Source organism: Necator americanus, chromosome I, assembly GCF_031761385.1.
Source record: "Necator americanus strain Aroian chromosome I, whole genome shotgun sequence".
NCBI lineage: Eukaryota > Metazoa > Nematoda > Chromadorea > Rhabditida > Ancylostomatidae > Necator > Necator americanus.
In genome coordinates this window covers 30,853,465-30,879,387 of record NC_087371.1, presented here as the reverse complement: position 1 = coordinate 30,879,387, position 25,923 = coordinate 30,853,465, and the positions used below count along the sequence as shown (strand labels likewise).

The following is a 25,923-nucleotide window of genomic DNA, read 5'->3' as shown; positions in this document are numbered from 1 at the left end:
AAAAGCAGCACACGTGGCCAGTCTAACTATACGCCGACGGTATCCTGGTACAAAAAATTAGGACTGGAGCTGAATAACCCTATTACCTGATGTATTCCATTCTCATTCATACTTGCTGAATCGTCAACAGCTATTAGAACCTGAAAAATGAAGGTTTTCAGAGACTTATTTACAACCAAGGTACAATAATTTTTAAAAACTCAAACACTTCAAACAGTTAACATGAGGGTTGCTGTATCGGTTTTTTTTAGTATGTATGAAGAAGTTATGAGAAAACAGAAAATCGTAAAATTTTCGCTAAATAACAGCTTTAAACTGCATGTTCAGTCGTGGTGCAGCTACCACTTACTCATTCTCTCTAAATAGACCAAAGAGATCCAGAGCAGACCATAAGTACACAACAAAAGGATCTCTAAGAAGAAAACTGTCTTTAAAATTTCTCTTCGAATAAACAGAGGTGGAGCTTGTATGTAATTTAAATTAACACTTCACAGGACATCTTTAGGAGCTATCAAATTTACATCACTTTAAGTACTACTAAAATAAACGCACCTGATAGTCTCGCTGAGCTTTTTTCGTCCTACGCATCCATATCCTATCTTTTCTATATTCACTGGCGATATACGGTATCAACTTTCTCATGTTTAGCCTTTTACCAGTACGATAGTCGCCCCTAGGTATTACATTACTTACTAATTCTTATCCAAATAAGAAATCCATAGCGAATGCAGAAAAAAGAAGTAAAGTGAAAAATAAAACAAACTTACTGCATTTTGCTAGCTCGCTGAGGTTCAAGAATCAAACGTAAATTTTCAGCCAGCTCTGCAGCAAGGACACCAACCGTCTGGCTGATTGTCGCCCACTGCTGTTCAAAATCAACAGAGTCCTTTGTTGTTGCTACATTTACTTCCATCGTCTGCGGTTCAACCTCACTGTCCACAGTTCCCAGAGAAATCTCCTTCGTCATTTCGTCCACCTACGACTCATAAACACGATACGATTTAAATTAAAGTAAATAGACGGGAAACCCACCAAATTGTACATTTGATCTAAGGCGAGATGAATAGAAGCTCCATGTTCTTCACTAGCAGCATCGTCATGGATCATGGGTGAATCGACAGTTTCTTCGGCACCTAACGAAGGCTTTTTTCTTTCTTTAGATTTCTCTTCGGTGTCAGCCTTTTTGGATTCTCTGGCCTCCTCTAGTGAACCAGCGCCAACAACCTGCAAACAGACGAGCTGTTTCTTTCCTACGACCACCTTTACCATTTATTGAGAAAATCATAGATGGAGAACGCTCAGCAACTTGCCAGGACAAGGAAAAAAGAGGGATGCGTTCAAAACATGACTGCCACTGTCAGGGTCAGACTAGTAGCTACAATGGGTCTACAACATTTTTCACACAGGTAATGGCGCTAAGAAACTTTGGAGCTCTTTTCTTTTTTGAAGAATTCCTCTTTAATTATGTGGTTGCACATGATTAGAGGTACTCCATTGCAGTAGTAGCAGCAAAATTCTTCTTCGTTACGCTGCCATCGTTCTTGTCTTCAAAATTATCCTTCCACCGACCGGTGGCGCGCAACGCGTTTGGCCAACACGTTGCGCAGCGATTTTGTAGCTAGCTACCGAATCCACGAGCTCAAGGATGTATAGTAGGGTCAAAACGACAAGAAACATAGCGCAGATGTCGGTTTATAGTGCAAAAAAAATTGGTGTAAATCATAACTACTGTATCATTGAAGACAGCGTGTCACTGTGCACAGATACAAGCTTCGGACACATAGTAATCAGAGTGGAATCACGAAAAGTCAGCAAGTTGCCGCTATGGAAAATTAATGGCGGATCCTCGTTGATACGGGGTTACATATGGCAATTTTCAAAAATACTTCGCAAACAACCTCCAACCAGTAAGGAGTCACGGCGAATTTTGAACGAGTTATCTAGCTGCTGGACTACCAGATAGGCTTAGGAAGCCATTACGACGAAGTTTAATAAGAGAGATAATTAGTGAAATAATGAGATTATGCTAATTAACGTAATTACCAAATCAACCAATCCTGCTCACTGGCTTAGACCCCAGGAAACCTGATTCGGTATTCATTACGATCAATTTTTAGTGTGGCCCTCTAACACTCTTCTTGCCTCACAATAATAATACTTCTAATAACAAGCTATTAAAAACAACAATTTTTCTAGAAACTCCGAAAATAAAAAATAAAATAATAAATTTGCATGTATGAAACTCTACAAATACAAAGTAAGAGTAATAGTAGAGTTTAAAAAAAAAGAACTTGAAAAGAAAAAAGTACCTGTTGCTCGGCAGCAGATGCATCCTTTATGTTCTGTCCAGCTTCATCTTCTTCACCATCACCATGCTCCTTATCCTCGGCAGCTTTATCGTTCTTAGCAAGCTCTCGTTTGTTTTCCTGCTGCTCATAATTCTCATCACATTCTCCATCATTTTCCTTGTTTTCTTCATTTTTATCCTTCTTAATTATCTCAACTCCTTTGCCTGTCTCGCCATCGTCGTTTTCACTGAGAAAAAAGAAATCTGTCAATTTTTAGCCGAAACTAATTTAATACCAATATACCTTTCTCCTTTTCCCCTTTTTTCTTGGTTCTCCTCTCCGACCTCATTATTTCCGTCAGCATCCTCCTCGTTGACATCATGTCCCGTTTGGCCTCCTCCAGTCCCTTGTTCCACTACTTCGTCGTCTTTCATTCCGCTCACGTCTTCTTCTGCAGGTGGGTTGGTCGGGTTCTCATCGCACTCACTGTGCTCCTGTATTAGAAATAGAAATGGATATAGATAATTTCGCACTCAAACTACACAAACAATTTTTTCCCTTTGCGAACCTTCCGGTAGTTTCTAATTTTTCTTTCAACACTTTTTTATCTGCTTCGATCCTAAATAGTTCCAATCACAAAAATTGCTTTTTTTTTCTAACGCGAAGCTGCGCATACGAGTCTGACTGTTGCCTATATACTGCAGCCTGCTTGTGTTAAATCTAATCAGGTATTTGAGTATACGGTCTGTGTACGAGCTATACAAATTGCACAATTATCTGGCGAAAGTTACTCAGATATTGTAAAAAGGTGCTGTTGTCCAGTACGCTACCAAAGCCCTACCCATATAGGTCAGAAACCTGTCGAAAGGCAGTTCAGGTAGGATATGGAGCAGTGATAAATGGATGGATTCTGTGCGAGATCTTGCTCTGGACAGAGAAATATGGGTAGAGCTCTGTTTGAGGACGAGATGCTTCGGCAAAGATTCGGGCACCGCCAGGCAATAATACAAATCCGACAATTATACGAGTCAGCAAGAAAACTTTTTTAGTCATACAATCAGTTTTGTTTGTGGATGTCGAAAATATCTTTGAATCATTAAAAACCGATCATAAGAAGTAGAGGAGCACTTTTGACGGACATACTGTAAAAGAAAAACTAAACATAACTAGACAAGTATTAAACAACAATTTATTAAGAATTGAATTGATGTACTTGTTTTTTACCTCCTTAAACTTTCAAATGAACACACCTCATTAGGCAGATCCTCATTACCAGGATCCTCTCCAGTTTCATCATCTTCATCAGTGGAATCACCGGCTTCGCCTTCGTTCGTAGCGTCTTCCAAGGGATCCTGCGAGCATTCTTCAGCGTGGGTGCACCTTGAACGTTGATTATAGAATAAAGTAAAATAACTATGCGTTATTAGGGCACCATAAAATTTCCGAAAGTAAAAAGAAAAAGACACAGAAGAACTTGAATTTCAGCCCGTGAAAACGTTCAGCAACTCGAAATCTCCATCTCAACTTCTTCAATTTCTTCAAAATCTTAACTTTTTCGATTTCTTGAATATCAATTTCAATTCGTCCTTCAATTGAAAAGACATAGAACTGTACATTAGAAATTGAAGGATGAATGATAAAGCTGACCTATCCCCGTTTTGAACAAAATCAGAAATCAACTTATATGCACTTGGCTGCAACTTCAAGAAAGAAAAGATACTAACGGATCCTCCTCTGCAGTTTCTGTCTCCTCAATATCCTTCTCTCTTTCATCGACGTTTTCGAGATCCTGCTCAAAATCATCGTTCTGTTCTTCGTTGCTGTTCTGTTCTTCATCTCCGGCCTTTTTTTCAGCAGCAACGGTATCATCCTCTTTAGCCGCCATTTCTTCAGTTTGGTTACCAGCGCCTGGAAACTTGTATTTATTAGGTATCATCTTAAAGGCATCATAAAAGTGACCTAGTGTGGAAAACTGATGTAAAATTGAGTTCGGGTAGTGAATTAGGAATGTGAGCGTGGCTCCACCTCAATTTCCCCTAATCGTAGCGTTTGATACTACGATGTACGTTAGAACGCGCCGTCTTTTCTACACGCTTCAGGCCTCTCGCCAGAATATTCATGTTTTTTTTTACGTGAATATGCTGCTGAGGAGTCCTCATTGGTCCTCGATAGCTCGCCTGTGGACGCTGGATTCGTAATCTACATCCGAACTCTGTATTTTCCATCGGGCTTTCATAATACGTCAATTTCGTGCCTTTGAATCCACAAACAATCAAACCTTCATTATTTTCGTCTATGTCCTTGGAAGGATCTTTCTCATTTTCATCCCACAGCTCTGGATCGAGTTGTTGGTCATCAGCTTCATCAACCTTAAAAAGAAAATGTTTCTTGATATTGCCCACCTAAACTCATATTCTGATACAGTTATAAACCTACGTCTCCCAATTTATCTTCTAAATTCGGCTCCTCTTCATTTTCTTGGTCGGAATCTTCACGATCTTGCCCTCCTTCATTGCGATCGATATCTTGTAAATCCTCAGAAAAATCCTGCAAAAACGATAGATAAGCCTCTTCGTGAAGGATTTTTTTTAAAAGGAAGTGGTTAAAATCACGCATTTCAACATCATATTAGTTAATATTTAATTTTGTATGGATAAATTAATAACTAATTCTTACAAAGTGAATACACTGAGTTCGCTCTATGGAATTTTCGTTTACGAGAAGCTACTTCAAACATTATGGCGGCCACTACACAAGTCATATGGAGATGATTTTCTATTCGTATTTGTAAACAAATGATATTAGATACCCATAACATACACAAAACAACATTGTAAAATTTGCTTTTCTCCAACAAACAGAAAACAACGGTGAACACAAAAAAAAAGAAAGAAAAGAGAAAACAAGACACAAATATAGATCACCTCATCGACATCAATTGGCGTGTCGTTCTCAGCAGCATTCCCTCCAGGAGGTTCACAAACTTCATCTTGAAGACCTTCGATCTGACCACTTTCCTCCATTTCATCTGTTACATCTTTAGCGTCACCGCTCGTTTCTCCTTCACCCATACCTCCACCTAAGAAAAACATTGAGAGCTTGTTGAAATAATTAACTTACGAAACTCGTTAAAATTTTACCCTCTCCTGAACCTTCCATCTCTCCTTGACCAGATTCTTGTTTTTCAAGTTTTGGAATAAGATTCACGTATCCCTAAAGTTCAAAGAAGTTGAACATAAGAGGAACTAAGTTAAAATTTTCCATTGTCCGTTAAAAAAAAATCCAAGAATTTCTATGAAATAGCACAAGGGAGGCTTATTGTGTCATCCGGGTCTGTCAATAGATTCGGTCTACAAGTGACGTCAAACGCTTTGACCACGAATACATGCGTATTACCGTTGATGTTTCAGCAACATATGGTCGGAGTCGGAATTGTTAAATACGGTGAGAACTCTGCCGCAACTCTTTTTTCCTCTTTTTTTCTTCTCTTTCTCATCTTAAAGGCATCACCCCACGAATCTGGAGCGGTACGAATTTCCGGTGGAGTGTTCGTATACAGGATGGGAGACTACGGAGAGGGGGGTGATTCCGTCCATTTCTTCTTAATTGCCGTAGAAAACGGGCCGAAAGGTACGGCTCCGAGCGTTCCGGCGCACTATTTCCTACAAGGAGTTCGATTGGAGCGCGCCAGTAGTGTGCGGCGCCGCATCTTCCGGGCCATTTTTTACGGCAATTAGGAAGAAATGGACGGAATCACCCTCCTCTTCGTAGTCTCCCATTCTGTATACGAACACTCCACCGGAAATTCGTACCGCTCCAGATTCGTGGGGTGATGCCTTTAAAGGCCGCGCCTCATGAAAGTAACGATGTTGGGATTTCTCATGGACAATATAGGGTTCGGGAAGTAGATTACGAGTATAAGCGTGTTCACTCCTATAATCCCAATTTAAGAGATTATTGAGGGAACAAAGTGACGCCCTGCAGTTTCCATTGAGAAGCTATGTAGAATCACTCTCATCGTCGTGAAAAACGGCGTGCGAAATGGCTCGCGGACTGGGGGAATTGGTATATGCAAGAAGGTTGTACATTATAAGACATCGTAGAGGATTCGCACGCTGTTTTTCAGGAAGATCAAACGGGAATTAAGTGTGAACACGCTCATACTCGTAGTCTACACTCCAAAGATCATACTGTCCATGAGAGATCCTAATTCAAATCGTCAATTTCAAAACACAGTGTCTTTAATATATTCACTCCCTTTTCTTTATCCCGAGCTGAGTAGATGTTTTTTTTTTCTTCTTCAACATATCAGAACTTAAAATTAGAATGAAAAATTACCTTCTCAAAGAGTTGCATGCTCAGCGATAGAATTGTGTAGTAGAGCACGGATAACACACGTAACGCTTGCAATACATGATGATTCCATATAGTTATCAAGGATGACAGAACATTAATCAAGCAAGCAATGTCGCTCAGAGAATCTGGAATGATGCCAACTCTGGCATCAGAGATCATACTGGAGACCCATCCGAGGAGCTGAATCAAGTGCAAGAATAGTTGTAGTGTTGAATGAGTCAGAAGATCTAGAAGACAAACCTTTTCAACATCAGATGATGTCATAACGTGGAGAATGAGATCAAGTCTGTCCATTAGTTTTATTTCGCTGTTTGAAACTTCAGTAATGGATTTGTAGATGTTTTGGATAAAAAGAAGGCCAATATCAACAGAACGACTGACATTCGTCTTTGCAACAAGGCGAACCTATAAAAAATCGAAATTTATCAGCGTTAAAATCCCGACGTGAAAAGAAACAATTTTAGTCTTCATACTAGGTGAATTTATTCATTACTGTGCTTCTTATGAAGAATTTCCAACTAACCTTGAGCTTTGGAACCAAATCTCTTAGGGTTTCTCTGGCTCGCGTACACTCGTATTCGAACCATTCATGCAGTTCGAGTAGGAGTCCGTCCAACGTATCGGTATTATTCGACAGGCGCTCCATTGATTGTGTTACAATAGTCCTGTAAGATAAAAAGAAAGTGAAGAAGTAATCGTGACACTAAAATGTCTTTCTCGTTAAATGTTCCTTATATTTCACATACATACTATGCATACTATAGTTGGGTCAAAACAACATGAAGCACGGGCAGTTGTGCACGCGGCTGCGTTCCAAGCGGCGCTGTGGAGCGTAGCGGTTGGCATCCTGTAAGGATCCTCGCCCCCCATCTCTGCAGTTCGGCACTGTCGCACCTCGATTCCAACCGCTGTCTCCACCGCACCGCTTCAAACGCAGCCGCTTGCGCAACTGTCCGTGCTTCGTGTCATTTTGGCCCAATTATAAAACAATGTCCAGGACAAAGCATTAAACCGCAAAAATTATGTAAACAAATGTTGTTGCAGGAAATACGAGTAATATGTGGTAATTTCTCAACAAGTTCTAAGGTAGTTGCTTGTTGATTCCCAACCACTGTTACAATTTAGAAGGCTATTTAAAAGCTGAAAAAAAAACATGAAAAAACGCACATTTCATAAATATTCTTGCTTTTTTCCGCGCTCATCTCCATAGCTGTTCGATGCATCTCTTGAGTGATCGAGTGAGCCTTTATAACTATTTGTTGTAGTTTTTCCAGTTCAGGACTTGAAGAATGAAGACGTGAGAGGGGATGTTCAAAGTCATTATTGTCTAAAGATGCTGATTGATACGAAATTAATGAAAACATAGAATCATTCAATATTAGAAAAAATGTAGGCATTGAACAAAAACAGAAGTTACCATCATTAGACGTTTCTGGATCGGGTACATGTTCGATCCTTGACTTCATAGCACCAGTCAGTCGCAGAAGCTCAGCGGTCTGCGATAAGATATGTTCCCAAGAGGCTTCCAAGTGCTCGTGGTCAACAAGCCAACCGTTCTAAAAAAAAATCGAGCATCATTTTAGTGAAGTAATTCGTCTATACTTTATTTGTTAACGTTGATTTCCCACAGAAACATAGGTGAAAAGAAAGATATCATCACATTCTGGGAATGAATATGTGTGGAATGTAATAGATTTAATGAATAAAGCCGTGAAAAGATATCACAAACCTCCAAATTCGACTTCAGTCGATCCAACGCCATTGCTCTGCTGTTCATGTTGTTAGCAAACTCCTCCCATTTTGCAAGATTTTTGTGACACTTCAAAATCCATGCCATGCCATAGTCTACAATTTAAATTTTAAAAATCAGTAATCTTTGCACAGTGAATGCGGTGAATAATACGCATACTGAATATTGTTAAATTTCAACTATTGACAGTAGTTGAAGCTTCACCACACAATTGAGTGCATAATCCAAGAAAAAGTGATGATCAGCAACCAACCTATGATTCCAGTCAGATGTTTTCGAGTAGCTACACCAAGCTGCTCATTAGGAGCGATGGCTTTTCGAATGCATGCATTTCGACCACCAGCACAATTCCGGACAAGTTTCTGGAAGATGTTGGGAGTTTATGTTACGTGTGCATCGTAGAAGAAGACACGAAACAAACCTCTACAGCACGATTCTCCTCTATCTCTGTCAATGAGCTTCTGGTAAGTTCCTCCTGATTCAGCCCAATTGCTTTACGCCCATTCAGGCCTATTGTTTGGCACTCCTTGATGACCATTGCTACTGCTCGTTGTCGGGAGTTTCGGGCGTAGCCTTGTTGTTTCTCCTGTTTTATAATTTTGTATTACCAAATACTGATAATCATGTAGTTCAACAATGGAAACAAATCTTGTAAGAGCACCGCCAGAAACTACTAGCTAGTACTTAATGAAAAGTAAACCAATACTGTTGATTCTGTGTTGAATTCAAGTAATAGTTGGCGCAGCGCTAGATCTGAGAAATATTCTATCGAAAAACATTGATTTTTTTTCAGTTTTTCAAGATTTTAAAATTACAGAACTCAATCAGATCAGTTCATGTTAGCAAAACACTTCTCAGTGACTCTTTTTTATTAGTAGTAGAGTATAGACTTACGAACCTTCTCTTTCTCCTCACCGTCATAGTTGACTTGAACACGAATCGTCTCATCACAGGACTTCGTCTGATCAGTTAGACCAAGTGCTGCTTCAGTATTGCAGAGATTTTCCGCTGCAAGCTACCAGCTAAAGTTAAATAACAATGTAAATAATTGAAAACTACCATAAGTGAGGATTTCTGCAGCTAACTGCTGCGCTCGACGTATGTGTCCTTCACAATCTCTTTCCACAAGTATGGATGGTTCAGGAACATTTGAAACGTCCATATCAACTAATTCATCGAAATACTGAGAAACTTGAACACCAGCAGCTTCCTGTAAGAAGTGAATCACTAGATCTCTCCCTAATAAGACTTGCATTTATTTGGTTGTAAAACAAACCTTAAATTTCCGTACTATTTTGAACAACTGAGAATGGGCTTTTTGTGATGACACCTTGATATTCCAAAGGTTGAGGTCGTTGTATTTCATTACTTTCACATAGTCTTTGAGACTATTTTCAGCTGGTACTCTGAAAATACAAAAAGTAAACATAGGTTGTAAGCAGACCCAGTTTTCCATATAGTTACACATTCTGAGATTCTGAGAAGGATTGGAGAACTGGAACAAAGTGGGAAGTTGGCAAACAAGGTACAAAATTAATGAAGTCCACGAAATGACTTAAAAACAGCGTAACAAGAAATCGACAATATTGGGATCTCAATTCAAGGCTATTCAACGGTAGCCTGTATGCTACATAGAAAAAAGAAGAAAAAAAACAAAAAAAAAAGAAAGCCCGGTAGAAAAAAAAAACAACAACAAACAGGCAAACAAATACTTTCGTTATTATGTTGTCATTAAATCTCCTGTTCTTTGGAAGAAAAGTGAATCCAAAAATAACGACCCAACCTGGCTTCTCTCAGCTTCTCCTCTATAATCGGTGCATATTGTTTGAAATGTGCAGCGATTGAGCCCAGATTAATCCCCAGCAAACGATGTCCGAGCAGTGTTGCCCAGTTTGCAAGACAATGAACGCTTCTAATCCTAGTTGCATAGTCCATGAGGGTAGCGTTACTGATCCATTCCGTTGCCATCGCACAAAGTGTGGTTTGAGATTCTAATGCTGAAAAAAAAAACAAATAAACAACTGAGCATAGAAAGTTGAGGATTGGAACACGTACTATCTATCCTGAATAGTGCATCATAAAGAGGGAAAGCAACAAGTTGAGCGCGCATCTGACTGTCTTCTTCTACTCGATTCAAAAGTTCTCCCCAAGAGAGGACCTAAACAGATTCAACGACATAGGTTTGTGCAATAACTGGAGAAGATGAGAAACAAATAACTAAAGAAACAAGAGAAACACTGAAGTGTAACTTCCAAAGCCCTCAAAAATTAATTAACCTCCATTTTCTTCCAATCAACAAGAAGTTCTCGAACACCAGCTAGTTCATGAGAGAGCGAATTTGCTCGATCAGAAATCTTCTCCCATTCTTCGCATTGTTCTGAATGATTAGAATGAAAACGTTCATTCATAAGCACAATAGAAATGCACAAAATTTGTCAGTCAAATATGAAAAGAACGTAAATGCGATGAATTGAGAAATTGTGGTAGATTGGAGAAAGATTTGCTAAGGGATATTCGACCGCTCAGGATGTCTTATTTTACCTACATTTTCGACTATTCTTGAACGAAAACAAACTCGACGCCACATTCGCAACTTGAATAAGCGAATGGGCAAAGGAATGACCAATTCATCAAAATCTGCACAAAATCAAATCAAAATCCAAAAGTAAGGTTCCACTATTTCTACCATACTAGAAATACACCTAGATAAAAAAAAAAAGTAAGGAAGAAGACAGAAAATACCTATTATATTTTCGACTAGTGTCGCCATCTTCATGTGAGTGGTGGAAAGGCGAGCATTATAGAAGTCATTTATCGCATCCAGAATCAGTTTCAAGGACACATGCTGGAATACACGATATCAGTTAACTGTTATACGGACCCTCACTTCTGAATTAGTAAGTCACTGGCTGTGCTCATTTAGAAATCCACGAATGCTGATCCCTTCTATCTCCCATGTTCGTTCAGAACAATATTGTGATACGCCCTACCAAAGTAAATACTCTCCTTTCTTTAAGAATTAAGCAAGAACAAAAAACTAGAACTTAAAATTTGTCTGTAGTGACTGTAGTAAATCTGAGAACAGCAACTTGTATGGATCCTGTTCTCAGAGTTACTACAGGGAGAAATTTTAAGTTCTAGTTACTGCAGTGACAAGACATTTTTGTAACATACTTATTCATTTTTGAACATTTTGAAACTGAGTACCTCTGGCCATCGTTCTCTAACAGCTTTTGTGCGCTCAGCAAGTGCTTCTAAAATGCCAGCAGCTCGACGAAATTGCTGCAACGATGCTCCACGGTACACGTCAACCACATCAGCACCGTCTGATTCAACTTTTGAGATCACCTCATACAAAAGATTGAGATCAGAATCTGAAACGGAATTATATGAAAGCGTGTGTAAAAATAGAAAGAAAAGATAGAAGTTAAAAATGCACTTGTGAGTACAGCATGAATTCAGGTAAACGAAATTATGACTAGTTGATTACTTTCGATCGTACACGAGATGGATGGACACCTAGTGAAGGACTTGTAAAACATATTTTAAATGTTCGCTTTTGTTTCTAACTCCCATGGTTAAAAAAAATGAGTTCTTAAACAATGTAGGGTTTTTTGCAGGCACCAAGAAGCTACAAAATCGGGTCAAAAAGCCCACGATACAATCCGTGCTACTTCAACAAAGCTGTGAAGCTGAACGGAAGTACCACACCAGTGCGAGCACCACCACTTACGCAATTGCACCAAAAGTCAGGTCGTTTTGATCCGACTGTATGCAAGTCAATCAATGAAATATAACGTTACTTAAACTGTAAGAAGAAAATGAACATCACCAATTTAGTTGTTGGTCCCAAAATGAATATGAGCACCATACTAAGGTGCATATGCCTAAATGAATATGCTTTGGTAGCATTGTACTATATATAAAGGTATTTGTAAAAATATATATATATATATATATATATATATATATATATGACTATATACCTATATATTAAAAATGTTATATATTGGCCTTATTAGAACATCTGAATATGACTGGAAGGAGTTCCTCTACGGATTACATTATCCTATTCCTTTATTTGCTAGAATAAAACCCCTAAGAATCGAGAAAAATTCAGTACAAATGAGTTCGGGATCAGCAGCACAGTTGCAATTATTAAGTGGAAGTGGAGTAGATGGAGCTGGATTTAACAAAGAAACAGCAGTGCTGTCCTACATCAGCAAACTATTAGCGTGGTTAAAAAAGAACTTGTAAGATAATGGCATCTGAACCTCAATATTGAGTAAAATCAACTCGTTTTCGTATCTTGAACAATCCCACCTACTTATGTGATAGCATATGGAATCAAAACGCACCAACTGTAGAATCATGTAGTTCTTGGCCAAAATATCGAAGATCACACAACATCCGCCTTAACCACACAAGAGCAAGGATGTATTCCGTGTCCTTGGCATTTCCTTTGGATGGTTGCGTGTGTTCAGTAGCCTCAAGCAGTGAGGACAGATCTCTGTCCACAAGAACTTCTCGCTCTTGTTGAAACTAAAAATGAAAAAAAAAACATTTCAGACTAAAATTGAGTGACGAGACCAAGAACCCACCTCCGAAAAGAACTCAAGCATATCCAGTTCATCTTTTTCCTCTTCTGTTTTTGTTCGATAAACGAAATCTTTCTCAGCAGCTTTCGCGACAGTTCTTTCGTACCATTTTTGCCATTGATGTCGCGTCCATTCCAGGTCACATTGAGGATCCATAGAAAGTGCGATTCTTCGCTTAACTAGTGCTGCTTTCAAACGAAGTGGCATTGGTGAAGCGTCTCGACAAGCCCAAGCCAGCAACTCTGGGGACCAAAGACCTTCCGTGGATGGCTTGAGCTAAAATGTTTTCGTTTACATTGAAATGAAAAATACAACAGAAAAATAAATGATATGCCTCAAAATCCATCGGAAAAGCGGTAGTAATACGAAAATCTCGACGGCGTAGAGCGGTTTGTATGACATCACAAGCTTCATGAAGCGAGCAGAGAAAAATGCTAATTCCTTGAAGAAAAGTCATGGAGACGTCCACGAATGATGGGAATTCGACTAATATCTTCTGAAAAACAAAACATAATAAAAGATTCCTAGCACAGTACTACTATAGGACAGTAGTAGTAATAATATTTGAATATTAGAAACAAGGGAAAAACTGTTTGTCATGATCATGTCTAGATCAAAATTTACTACCACATAGAGCACAAAATTGTTTGTTTGTCTGTCCGACGCAAACTTCCCCGGACACTCAGGAATAAAATGTACCCAATTTTTTTTTAAACAACAGGGTAATTTTTTTAAAAGCAAGGTCTTGAGAGGGAAGTTATTGGAGTTACAGATTATGAACACGACATTTTTACAGCATTACAGCACTAGAACACTTCCTCTGAAGAGGAATAAGGCGGGGTAGTCGGGTCAAAACGTCGATTCCTCCACACTGTTTCGAGTGCGGTCGCGTACGCAAATGCACCAAACCTCAGGTAGTTTTGATCGCACTGTATCCTTCTTCTTCATACAACAAAGCAACAAAAAATATAAATTTATATGTATAAAAATACCTGTCTAAAGCTCGATGCGCTCACAGCGAATGATCTTAATTGCGCAAGCACAAGTTCCAACTGCGATGACTCCATGTCCTTCAGAATTAAATCAGCATCTGCGCCTATTTCTTGTAATAGTGGTGTAACCGTCGCTGCTATCTTCAAGAATGCCCGCATTTCGCTGCACAAAGCCGAGTACTGAAGTCAAGAAAAGTGAAATCGACAGTAATACGGTGTTTTCCAAGTACAACGTACTCTGTTCGTTTTCTGGCGGAAGAATATGACCTTTTCAGTCTTTTCATCAACACTTTCTTCTAGTTCACGCCGAGTGCGCCATAGTGCAGCTATGATTGGGTGTGACGAACGAGAATCACACTCGGGATCTTGCCTGAAACATGTCGAAAAATTTCCAATACGTGGAAGCACGAGCTCTTGTTACTGAAATATGGTCAGCCATGCAGCGGACAAGAAAAAACAAAGTTATGGTTGGTTTTCTCCAGTCTTGGAGCATCACAAGATGTATTTTGCGCAACCAGCCAACACGAAGCACGAAGAGATATCTTCCCAAACCAAGAAGTCCTCTAGCACAGCCCATAGAGAGACCGAAGAGCATTATTTTCGAGGGCAGCTGCGATTTTCTTCTCTTAAAATCTGTGTAAGGGAAAGGCCAAAGCGTGACCTCATATAACGAATCTACTACTGTAAAAAGAACGTTTTTGACAGGTTCTCTACGTCACCCCATGCTTGAACTTTATGTATTTAAGATGTTAAATTTATTTCTTTTCTTCTCAAACATTCTTTTGAAAAAATGTATCGAAAAACGTCAAAAAAACCAATGGTTTCGTTCTCCAAAATTTCATTAAAACTTTAATTTCCAAAGTAATGGTATTTTGATTTCATTGCATGGTCTCACATGCAAAGGAAATTATTCAAAATTCCAGTAAAGAAAAATCCTAAGAATATGTATCAGAAAAAAATCATCGCTGGTAAGGTGAGGTTCTACGCCATCAGACTCAGGAACGATCTCCATTACAGAAAATATTATGCAGTGCTCAACTGAAAGTAACAATTAGTTTACCTCGATACACAATTTCTCCACTTAGCAAGCACCAGCAAAGGCTCATTGACTGTATTGAGGACCATAGACCGGTAGATAGCCTTCTGCTCATTGAACACAACAGGATCTAGCGTTTCGGGAGGTGGAAGTGCCTAAACAAAAAAGCACTTGACGCAAAGCGTATGCATATCTTTTGATTTACCTTTCTTCACATTGTAGCAATCACAGCCCAGCAATATTGCTGAACAAATTTTCTCGGGCCCTGCCAAAAATGTTACGAGATATCTTGGCCACTTTGTGAGCTTTTAATTACTAATCAGCGGCATGTACTTGGTCGGATGAACAGCCAATTATTCTCGCCGCAAAATCGGGTTCCAAAGAACATATATCCATTCCACTTCACTTGATACGGGATAGGGCTTTGCGCCTGTTTCGTCTCCATAATGAAACATTTATACGGGCACGGCGTTGATCAATCCCTACAGGGATGCGCCTATGCGTTCCACTTCAACTCAGACCTTTTTATTTTTTTATTTTAATTTTTTTTATCCTCTCAGACAAGCCTGACAGATAGTATCAATTTCTCCCAGGCAGTATCAATTTATCAGCACCGCAGGAATAAAAGGCTTAGTTTGCACTGGGGCGAATTCGAACCACTGGTCGACTGTAGTCACAACGGAACCTCTGACCGACTGCGCTACACCGCCCGTGTACGCTATGATAATACAAAATTGTTGAAGTATATCACAATATTAAAAAGTTAAATACAAATTGTATCATCAAGGTACTCACATTTTCCATGACCTGGAATGCTATCTCAGCAGCTTCTTTCCATCCATTGCCCTCCTTCATCTCCCTGTGCCATCCCGTCACCCCTGAGCACACAGCATCGAGTTCCTTTCTATAAACATCAATAAAACATATACGCAAATGTAAAGGTAATCAGGAAAACTTACAGAATAAGCCTTGACAACCGTGAGCTGTTGGGAGCCAAACGCCAGAGCTGATTTGCAAACGTTCTCAATTCACATTTGCTAAGATGAGAAGTTGAGAGAGTACTCATAGCCGGATCGAAATCAACATTTTCCCAAAACAAGAGAAATACTGTTGAGAACGCCCCATTGAATCTCAGTGAAGAAACCTGGGATTACATTCGTAAAAAAAAATTCTATCTTTTGTTATGAAAAGAAAGTATATCACACCTTGCTATCCTTCAAATATTCGCTGTTCAGCAATGTCACGCCTTGTGCGGATCTTTCGAACAATTCATTTCTCCAATTGACAGCCACTATTGCTTGCTGATCAGCAAATACCTTCTCTTTCTAAAATCAATTTTGAAGGTTTGTCTCGAGTGCATAAACATCAAAGCTTTGAAATAAAATAAACAAGCATATCACAGGCGCAGACCAGTTCAAAACTGTTGTAGATTCCCATTTAACGAGCGCCACAAACTGATGCCCTGACTCCCCTCTGTCCAAAAAAAAAGTAAATTAATCGTAGAGACAAACAACGTACACTGTCAAATGATCGGGAGATGAAAAAAGCATGAAGCTTCCTTATAACCACGATTAGGTCCAGCATATTAGCAGTGAGAGATTCCTTTTGTGGCAACATATTCAGTGCTCCACAGACATTTGTATCTTCACTTTCCATACAAAGTTCAAGCTCTTCACCATCATTTTCAGGAAGTGATGTTTGGATCAGCGAACAGAATCTGGAAAGATAACTACTTCAAACACTACTTGAAAAAGTTTGGAATACTGCGAAATAGAACCTCTGGCACTCCTCTTCACTACAAAATGCATCCACCATTCGATGTGTTTGATACAATGGCAAATACATATCGATGAAGCGCTGATGAGCCTCTAACGACCACTCCCTGCTCAACAGTGCGACTACTTTCGACAATGGTCCAGATCTGAATAGAAGAGGGTACTACGGTAAAGTGACGAGTTTACGACGACCTCTAGCTGACCCACCTTTTTGTTCGCCCTGAATGCGATATTTGGAATAGTTACAAGTAAGCTACGTTTAAAAATTTGTGAAAAAGGAAGGAAATGTAGCATGCGAATCACTGACGTCGCAGTGATCATACTTTATTTCAATGCTAACTATGCAAGTCTTTGCACAGCGGTGCCACATCATGAACTAAACCAAGTCTGGGTAACGTAGTACCACTGGAGACGTATGACTGAGGGATGAGGGCTGAAACGATCTCAGACTCTGTGATATCACTGTATTATTATTTCACCCAGCTTCGTTCGCCCATTCGTTTTTTTTTCTCATTCCCCATTCCTCCTATTTGTTAACTTAGTGCTTCTTCTCTGGTTGCACTCATCAGAATAGAACAACTGACAATTCAGCACATGGATTCAAATGCTTAATGTCATTGGAAGGTTTGAGTTGACTCAAAAAGTATGGTTTAAGGTTTCTGTGACCACACAACAACCATTGCTCTTGATAGGACGCATTTCGCATTACTCTTACAAAAGTTTTTTTCTTTCTTCCGGTAGAAAAGAGGTATGACCAGGTCAAAACAACATGAAGCTCGGTGCAGGTACGAAAAAGACTGCCTGCGCTCCGCAATAAATGCAGTAACCAATGTGGTTGGGAATGTTTATCACTCAGTGGATATGTGGCGTTCTACATTTCATTACAGAGAATGAGATAGAAGAGGGAGAAAGAAGAGGCGTATTTTCAACATCCAACATAGAATATTTTCACAGAAAAAATCTTTTACTCAACTTTCATTTTTCCCTAAACACTACCATAATCAGTGAATAGCTACAGCTTTGTACTAATAGCTACTGCTTTGTATAAATCAAAAATAAACTCCTCTTCTACAAAAATACTAAAGCCAACTAGGCTGGTGAAATCTTCAATTATTGTTATGTTATTTAACGAAATAAAACCTAAACTCACTTGTAAAACAGAATTTATAGTTGAAAATGGCTCAATCAACAAAATTAATACTAAGCCCATTAAATGCTGAACGGACTTTTTTCTAAATATTATGTTGAAACAATGCGGCACACTAACCTTGATTTTAAAACCATTCGGTGCATTTCTTCGAAAGCAATATAAAGAAGAGCAGATCCAGAATACTGATCCAATGATCTTCGGGCTGCTATGACAAAGAGAAGAAGACGCAAACAATACGTAAAAATCTGAAAAATACGGTCATCGTGACGCATTCCCTAACAGTAACAAATTGACAACTGACTTCAGCCTCATCCACTTCAAGTTCGTGGAGCGAATCAATCACAGTATCTACAGTATTCGCAACCATAGACAGATTACAGAAGCTCGCATCCAGCTTGGACATTTCATCTGTAAATATTTGTAAAATACGTGTGTAAAATTTTGAGCACGATTACTAGATAAGAATAGGAACATTTGGATAACGTTCGACTGAGCAGTTCCCCCGATCCAGAAGCCATTGGGACGGATTTTAACACATCGTGAAACCATTCTTTAACAGTTGTTGTCACAAATCTAAAAATGAAAAATATCTGCAGCACATCAACTCATCAAGATAAACCTGAATGCCTACCTTTGGATAGATTTCTCAACACCTGCATTCAGACTGTGTTGGTGAAAACGAGGATCAATGGCATGATGGGATAAATCCAAGGATTTTGTAACCTCGCACAAGCAGTTTACCAGAAGATGACCTAGACTACTCTTTATTACTGCACGGAAAGTATATTTTTAGACTTCAAGGTTCACATGTTTCTTAAAACAGAATAACAACTTATTTTTGACGAAAAATATCATCCCGAGCCGAAGAGAGGAAGTAGTCTAAGGCGCTACTTCACACGAATAGAGTTCAATCGTGGTGATGGGACACTATCTTGTCACGAAATTATAAAGGAGAAAGACCCCCCAGAAAACCAAGGCGACAATAAAACCTCTTAGGCTTGATTCTGTCTGCACCAAACTTTTGCAGAAAAAAACAGAACCTATAGGTGCACTTGAAAAAATGAACTAATTCAATGTTACATAGTTTTTTAAAACAATCTGCACGTCAATGTAATAACGTTTAAACCCCAAAAATGTTCAAAATTTGGAATTGTGCTATGTTTTACTGTCGTTAACAACTTCGCGAGAAGAGAACTCTAAGAAACAATTTCGGACGTATTTCGTACCCCCAGGATTACCTCAGAACGTGGCGAAATCACTACTTTTGGGAACTCCTAGTTCCTTTTTAGGAGGGGTACGGAGGAGGAGGAGGGAGAGATTTAGATGGGAAAAAGAGGGAAAGTTCGTACGAGAAAGCAGCCACATTAGAACGGTGCATGATTAATATATGTACGATGCAGAAGAGAAAATGGTATGCCAGCAAGGCCCAGGAAATTGGAAGCAGCTTCAAAAATCCTTTTTTGGTATTCTAAGCACCAGCATCGGTGTAGGACCAATTATCTTGCACCGCTTTGCATTGTTTATTGTGTTTATTTTTTTTTGAATACACTGATATTTTGACGAACTAGGAAAAACTTGAAATTCTGAAAGGCTTGTAGCTGGTTACCAGGAATATTTACTACTACAAGAAAAGACAATTTCTTACCGGATTCGCCAAATACTCGCTCAAATAGCGATTCTCTGAGGACAAATGTGGAGGTTGACAGTAGTGCAAGTAAGATTCCATATGAACAATCAGAATCACAACACTCTCTCCAGTTATTCAGCAGCCATAGGTCGTAACTGAAGCATAACTAACTATTAGGGATAATAAGACAAGTGGACTAAAGGCCGTTGGCCGTCCCGTGCATCAAAAAAAAGTATGGAAACCCAAGAACATTGATTAAGTTTATGGAAAATATGGCGAGCGAAAACTTTTCTAAATCTTTTACTTAATTGTTTACAGTCGAGAGGAAAAGTTAAGATATGCTCTATAAAATAAGGCTAACGTTTGCGATCGCTAATGTTAGCATCCTGGTATCGTTTGAGAATAAACACACCCAAAGCATCACACAATCTCCACTACACATAATTCTTTGAATAAACTACATCTCATCTAAGAATGAAATCTACTTAAAATAGTAGTTAATGGTTTAAAATACTCACACTTCGGTGTTCACTTCCTTTCCTAGGGGTGGATATATTCCGGCCTCCAAATTATCACATGCATCGGTCACATAAGGCAAGCCAAACGCTCGACATGCTTCCTCGACCGACAGTTCACTGAGCAGTACAGAAAAATGCAACTGTTTTTCAACCGGCAACGAACACAGAGACTCCGATACCTAAATCGCTGCGCACAAAATTAGACAAAGAAATATCACTACATTAGAATATCATAATAACAAGTCACCTTCAAAGGAACACATTTCGAGGGAGATGATATTACTGCCGCCACATCAGCAGGATTTTTATTCCATTGCTGATTTGAAGTCACAAACATCTCCACACTTCTATTCCGCATTGCACGCGAAATCTCTCCATTTTGTGGATCCATGGATAAAAAGACTCTAAACAAGAATTAGTTGTAGATTTTGTTCCGAAAGAATAAGAATTATAACCTGAAATTCGGATGTGGCTCCAACGGCTCAAACGATGACTGACGTTCGGAGATCACCAGGCGTCCTTCACTTTCCAAACAACTATTCAGACGATCCAACACAGAAGCGCTGTACAGTTCATGGTGTTTTAACGTAGCCAAAATGTTAAATGTTAAAATCAGAACTAAAAATTTTTTTGCAGAACTGTTCCCCTGTTTGATGTAAGATAGGTGCGCTGGCGCCGCAAAAGCAAAGATGCGGGTCCCATGGCGCAGATATAATGAATCAAAAAGGGCTGAGAAAATACTGGCCAATTTTAAAATTATACCATTTATACTCACCTGCATAAATTCACATCTTCAATCAGCAACCAATGGCCCTCAAGATAAGCCTTCACGACCGAACTGTCACGCCATTCGAAACGCATTGCTGACCGTGCAGCACGTGCCAACACTTCACGACATTCCACAACAATGTTGGCGTTCTCATGTATTTCTGTTAGTGCCAGTTCAGTTGATGTCTCCAATTCGGTCATGTCAGCTGCACTATTTATCCGTTCAATAGCTGACTGTGGCACATGGTTGCTAAGAGTACCACATAGGATACTCCTGGCTTCGACGATCGCCGAATCATCGACCACCTAAGGCAGAAACCTTTCACACACGGATTATCACAGCAGTTAGCATTCAAACTGATTTATATCGCACCTGTTCGTACGATCCAATGAGTTCTTGGGCGTCCGTTTCCGAATTGAGGACTATAGTATGTAGTTCAACACCACATATACGAGCAAGATTCTCCAACGTTGATCGCTTCCCACAGTTTCTAAACAAATACACAAAAAATGGAGAAAATATGAATATATTAGGACGATTGCGGAAATAAGAAGGGAAAAATATCTCCCAAAATTGCGTGTAGTGATGAGAAAAAGTACTAGAAAATATACCTGGGTCCTATGATAAGAGACAACCATCGCATATCAACACATACACCCAAATGGTGCATAAGTACTGCTTGACTTGACAGTAATCGATGACTGGACTGCTGTGCAGTGAAAGTTCCCCCAAGTCGAGGAAGGCGCACCTATGAAAGAGTTCAGGGCTAATGTTAAAGGATTAATGCGTCAAGTAGGAGAAAAATTTTACCTTGCCTATACGCAAGTCATTTTCGTCTGCAGAGAGAACAACAGGTGTCCTTACACATGGCTCACCGAACAGTTCTTCGTATAAATGAAGCAACTTAAAAGAAACCACTTATTTTCAAGAAATTAAGCATGTATCGAGTGTTTTATGACGCTAATGAGTGTAAGAGTGTCAATAATGCTCCTTCACAGCACATAAAAAATTGTTCCGAAAACGTTGTAAATCATTCTACTTCTCTATGGTACAAATCTTCAGCTCCCTATCTGAATCTTCGCATTTGAGAATTCGATTTAGTCATTTAATTTTGCATCTAATCTTTTTTCAAATGTTTCCTAAGCGTAGCTCTTTTCTTGGCTACTCTCAGAAGAATTTTACGACTGCGCTGTATGAAGCTACTATTGTATCCGAATAAGCGCTCAAATATGGTTCAACACACTTTCTGTTCAAAATAGTTCCACTCCGAAATCAATCACATAGAATAGGATCTTTTATATTCAGTGCTACTTGTCAGAGTTAATACTGAAACTGATCTACAGTCGAGACAATACTACTCTTAGTTTGCTCCAATTGTTTAACCGGTTGCGATTTAGGAGGGACTTTCACCACTTCCAGTTGGAGTGCAGAGATGAATAAAATACCCAGTGTGCCACTTCTAGCGCAGCTGCTAACGCGACTCTTCAGAAGTCTTACCTGACTGTATAGACGCTTTTATCTCTTTGTTTAAAAAATTCGCTCGCTCACTGTTCATTTAAAAAAATATATTATGTGTATTGCATTGTATTCAATGAGTATCGAAGAAAATCACTAGCAAAACAAACTGCAATACTAAGTAACGGTAATTACCGCTTTCGTCTACGCAAAGCGCGTTTAGGAAATGAAAGAAGAAGCACAAAGCAAGAAATTGTTTTGTTGCTCGCTACCGTTCATTTTTCATCTACCAACGCTTCGCCAGTATGCGTCACTGTTTTTAAATTTCAATATACAGAGCGATACACCAAGAAAATTAAATTTTTCGGCCACCTTTTAAAAAAAAAGTCGTCGGATATGAAAAAAAGCATGAACGGCTCTCTAGGATCTTATGATATCGCAACAGTAAAAATAGTGTAAAATAAACTGAATTCGAAATAAAACTAGACTAAACAAACCCTCTGACGATCTTCTGTCCTTCTCATTCTACTCAGGAATAAAATGTCAAAGCATGTAGACATGTTATTGTTCTGAAGAAAAAAAAAGAAATGAGACAAGATGTAGAACAACAACACGAACACTTGCCTTCTGAAACAAATCGACCCAGCGAAGGAGATCCCTTAGATTGAAAGAAAAGGGACCACCAAGAAGATCATGTTCGGCAGCAAGATGCATGGTGATAGATACCATTGCTTCGAGGCGAACATCTCCAATTTGTGCAGCTGTTGGTAGCTCTTTCAGGATGAATAAGATGTCTTCCTTTGTTAGATCTTCGACGTAAATCTGAAAAAAAATACATGGGTAAATAAAAAAAAACCGGTCCGATGTCACAATGGAACTGATTACCGGTGAATTACTAAATTAAGTGAATTACACACAAAACTCAGCTATCTGCAATATCGCTTCCGGAGCATGCAACTCTCAATAATACGTACAACAAAATGAGTCAGTTATTATCTGCTTAGAAGTACAGAACTGCGTAGCGATCAAGGTTGGGTCACCAAGGTCCATCTCGTCAAACCTCACGAAATTCTGTTACGTCGTCTAGACCACAACTCCGCTTTCTGCACAGAAAGGCAAGAAAAGTAGTCAGCTACATAGTAAGGAAACAGAGATGTAGAGACAGATAAAAAGAAGAATGTCAGAACAGTGAAGAAAGTAGTGAAGACCGGCCATCCAAGAACCTATATGCCTAATTTCTTCCTCTACATAGAGGCTGAGCCCTAAGTATCTGTCACCTGAGTTATCACAATCACTGGCACTTATACTTGAAAAGACAGAAATTCACTTCACGAGAGAGAGCCACACCTTCACGTAATGTCACATTTTCATTCTTCAGTGTTCCATTCACTTATACGAACTTGCATAACATTTGAGAGTGAAAGAACTTATGTTACTGAGAACCTCTGATAATAAGATTGACTTACATTAGTGAACCTATTTACAAAAGATTTCGGGAGCGCGCGTCGGTTTCCACCTTGTGAGCGAGGATTTTGGCAAGCAAAGAATCGACAGTTGTTGCCTGGCGGGACTTCGAAAGAACGACCCAGCTCAGGTATGTAAAGAATTCTTCTGTGATCGAAGCACGCATTCAAACCCTCCAGAACAGCTTGAGATGCGAGGTTCATCTGAAGACAACAAGGCACTACCATAAAGTAATAAAATTGCAAGGACATGCACAAGATACAGTACAAAAACATGCCTCATCTAGAAGTACCCACTCCTCCTTTTTAATGGCTCGCAGTACTGGTCCATCTTCCCATTGGAAGGATAAGCTGCCATCCTCTGTACACACTGGCACATCGCGACCAAAAAGATCCGAGAGATCCTGGGAAATATAAATTGGTCAAATGAAGCTTGATAAACCGGCTCTCTTACAGTTTGATCAGACAGGTTTAATCTCGTGATGGGATGTCCTGTCAGTTGCGCTAACGCCATCACCATGCTTGATTTTCCGCAACCAGGCGCACCTTCCAGTAAGATTGGTTTATTGATTAGTAGACCTCTGAAACATGCGGAAAATCAAATTATACGTCAAGTAAGTTCTCAACCTATTTTAGCAAACAAAGTACCTAGCGATACGATAAAAATTTGAAATGCATGTCGGCGCACGGAAGGAAAAAAGCTTAGGCTTAGATGGTGGTATCGGTCCGTAAGGAATCGAGATTTGTCCTATTGATATTTTGCCCACACCTTCACGTAAGTTCAGTGACGTAGAATCCACGGTTCCATCGTCAGGGGAAAGTTGACGAAGCTTTAAAGAACCAATTAACTAACGAATAACAAGGAAAGACGACAATTCAATAATAATAATCGAAAATAAGAGCAATTCCTATCACGCATAGTCGGATCAAAACGACTTGAAGCCCGGTGCAACTGTATACCCTTCGACGTTGCACGGTGAAGCGTGCTATTGCGATCGATGTGAGACTCTCGTTGGCTGCGGGCGGACTACAGGAGTGAGTAGGGTCCGACATGAAGCGCAGCCTCAGCGTATACAACTGCAGCAGGCTTAGAGTCGTTTTGATCCTTTTATAAAAAGGAAAAATTCCGATGTTTCCCTTTTTGTTCATATGTGTGGTGATTAATATGTGAAAACCAACAAGAAAAGAACGTCAAACAAGCTTCTACATTTACAAAATAAACCTAGAAGTATCACTCATGAATGGGATGCTACAATGAGTGGTTGACCTACCAGCTCTTCCGCGTCCTTGCGCACTGATTCAAGGTGAACAGACATCCTCACGGGTAAACTCCCAAATGCATCCAAAAAAACAGCCGATACAGCCTCATGTACTGCTGTAGTTCGGCCTATTCCACTGGCTATACAGGCTGCATAAATCTCCGCACAGGCTACTATGTCTCGAACAGATGGGGAATGTCTAAAAACAGTGTTCTCCTATTCGTTATTTGCTTTGTTCATGGTCTTACCTGAATGCGTGTTTGTATTTTTTGAAGAACTCGGTGATCCAACTGATAACCAGCCGTGCTGGTGACTTGCTTCGGTCATGATGATAATTCTTCAGCTTTTCAGTGACTCTTAGATCAAATATAGCTAAGAGCTCGTTCTCTTCGTAGTCGCAACTCGACCAGATCTCCGTGAAGCGATTTCGAAGTGCTTTCGACAACTGAAGCGAATTAAGTAGGAACTTTTACAGATTTTCCCGTCCAGCCGTAAAAAACATTGGCTTTTCTTTGCATTTTACTAGGTTTCATTGAGTTTGAATCAACATACGTGCAGAAATAGAAGTTAATTTCACGAAAAAGACCCACTTCTTTTTTACCGTAGTCCCCTCCTGGATTCATGGTTGCGATTATTTGAAAGCCATCTTTGGCACTAATAGAATGAGCTTCAACACCAGCCTCGGACAAGAGCAATTTGCGGTCCTGTGAGTTGATATTTTGTGTGAAAGCTAGAAGGACTGCTTTTGAACACTAACCTCCTCAAACAACGGATTCAGTCTTTCTAGTACAGCATCTTCAGCTAATGATATTTCATCAATTAGTAGTGGGACTCCACTTTTCATTGCCGAGATCACAATGCCGTCCGACCACACAAACCTGTTAAGA

General features: G+C 39.5%; 1 protein-coding gene across 2 annotated transcripts in view; it reads right to left on the bottom strand.

Moving 5' to 3' along the window:
* RB195_007370 (uncharacterized protein) overlaps positions 1-25,923 on the bottom strand; it is a gene marked incomplete at both ends in the record, with an annotated part of 44,829 nt that overhangs the window by 4,052 nt on the left and 14,854 nt on the right. For both annotated transcript variants that reach the window (XM_064180960.1, XM_064180958.1), the window contains 61 exons: positions 87-140; positions 553-673; positions 768-976; positions 1,033-1,224; positions 2,310-2,535; positions 2,592-2,782; positions 3,539-3,668; positions 4,013-4,196; positions 4,567-4,657; positions 4,725-4,835; positions 5,213-5,367; positions 5,429-5,501; positions 6,627-6,824; positions 6,885-7,049; positions 7,168-7,309; positions 7,812-7,971; positions 8,062-8,200; positions 8,374-8,489; positions 8,648-8,756; positions 8,816-8,980; positions 9,293-9,402; positions 9,454-9,604; positions 9,671-9,800; positions 10,178-10,391; positions 10,450-10,552; positions 10,671-10,771; positions 11,137-11,239; positions 11,602-11,768; positions 12,753-12,936; positions 12,996-13,268; positions 13,327-13,488; positions 13,985-14,164; positions 14,222-14,354; positions 15,045-15,175; positions 15,816-15,924; positions 15,980-16,164; positions 16,226-16,345; positions 16,539-16,737; positions 16,798-16,941; positions 18,063-18,190; positions 18,247-18,353; positions 18,418-18,518; positions 18,577-18,697; positions 19,591-19,727; positions 20,091-20,269; positions 20,338-20,494; positions 20,546-20,653; positions 20,866-21,164; positions 21,232-21,349; positions 21,471-21,607; positions 21,670-21,762; positions 22,812-22,883; positions 22,939-23,136; positions 23,781-23,981; positions 24,056-24,181; positions 24,232-24,358; positions 24,426-24,607; positions 25,049-25,235; positions 25,285-25,481; positions 25,627-25,740; positions 25,794-25,914. In XM_064180960.1, the coding sequence (XP_064037788.1) occupies positions 87-140; positions 553-673; positions 768-976; positions 1,033-1,224; positions 2,310-2,535; positions 2,592-2,782; positions 3,539-3,668; positions 4,013-4,196; positions 4,567-4,657; positions 4,725-4,835; positions 5,213-5,367; positions 5,429-5,501; positions 6,627-6,824; positions 6,885-7,049; positions 7,168-7,309; positions 7,812-7,971; positions 8,062-8,200; positions 8,374-8,489; positions 8,648-8,756; positions 8,816-8,980; positions 9,293-9,402; positions 9,454-9,604; positions 9,671-9,800; positions 10,178-10,391; positions 10,450-10,552; positions 10,671-10,771; positions 11,137-11,239; positions 11,602-11,768; positions 12,753-12,936; positions 12,996-13,268; positions 13,327-13,488; positions 13,985-14,164; positions 14,222-14,354; positions 15,045-15,175; positions 15,816-15,924; positions 15,980-16,164; positions 16,226-16,345; positions 16,539-16,737; positions 16,798-16,941; positions 18,063-18,190; positions 18,247-18,353; positions 18,418-18,518; positions 18,577-18,697; positions 19,591-19,727; positions 20,091-20,269; positions 20,338-20,494; positions 20,546-20,653; positions 20,866-21,164; positions 21,232-21,349; positions 21,471-21,607; positions 21,670-21,762; positions 22,812-22,883; positions 22,939-23,136; positions 23,781-23,981; positions 24,056-24,181; positions 24,232-24,358; positions 24,426-24,607; positions 25,049-25,235; positions 25,285-25,481; positions 25,627-25,740; positions 25,794-25,914 (9,040 nt within the window). The remainder of the gene's footprint in view (positions 1-86; positions 141-552; positions 674-767; positions 977-1,032; positions 1,225-2,309; positions 2,536-2,591; positions 2,783-3,538; positions 3,669-4,012; positions 4,197-4,566; positions 4,658-4,724; positions 4,836-5,212; positions 5,368-5,428; positions 5,502-6,626; positions 6,825-6,884; positions 7,050-7,167; positions 7,310-7,811; positions 7,972-8,061; positions 8,201-8,373; positions 8,490-8,647; positions 8,757-8,815; positions 8,981-9,292; positions 9,403-9,453; positions 9,605-9,670; positions 9,801-10,177; positions 10,392-10,449; positions 10,553-10,670; positions 10,772-11,136; positions 11,240-11,601; positions 11,769-12,752; positions 12,937-12,995; positions 13,269-13,326; positions 13,489-13,984; positions 14,165-14,221; positions 14,355-15,044; positions 15,176-15,815; positions 15,925-15,979; positions 16,165-16,225; positions 16,346-16,538; positions 16,738-16,797; positions 16,942-18,062; positions 18,191-18,246; positions 18,354-18,417; positions 18,519-18,576; positions 18,698-19,590; positions 19,728-20,090; positions 20,270-20,337; positions 20,495-20,545; positions 20,654-20,865; positions 21,165-21,231; positions 21,350-21,470; positions 21,608-21,669; positions 21,763-22,811; positions 22,884-22,938; positions 23,137-23,780; positions 23,982-24,055; positions 24,182-24,231; positions 24,359-24,425; positions 24,608-25,048; positions 25,236-25,284; positions 25,482-25,626; positions 25,741-25,793; positions 25,915-25,923) is intronic.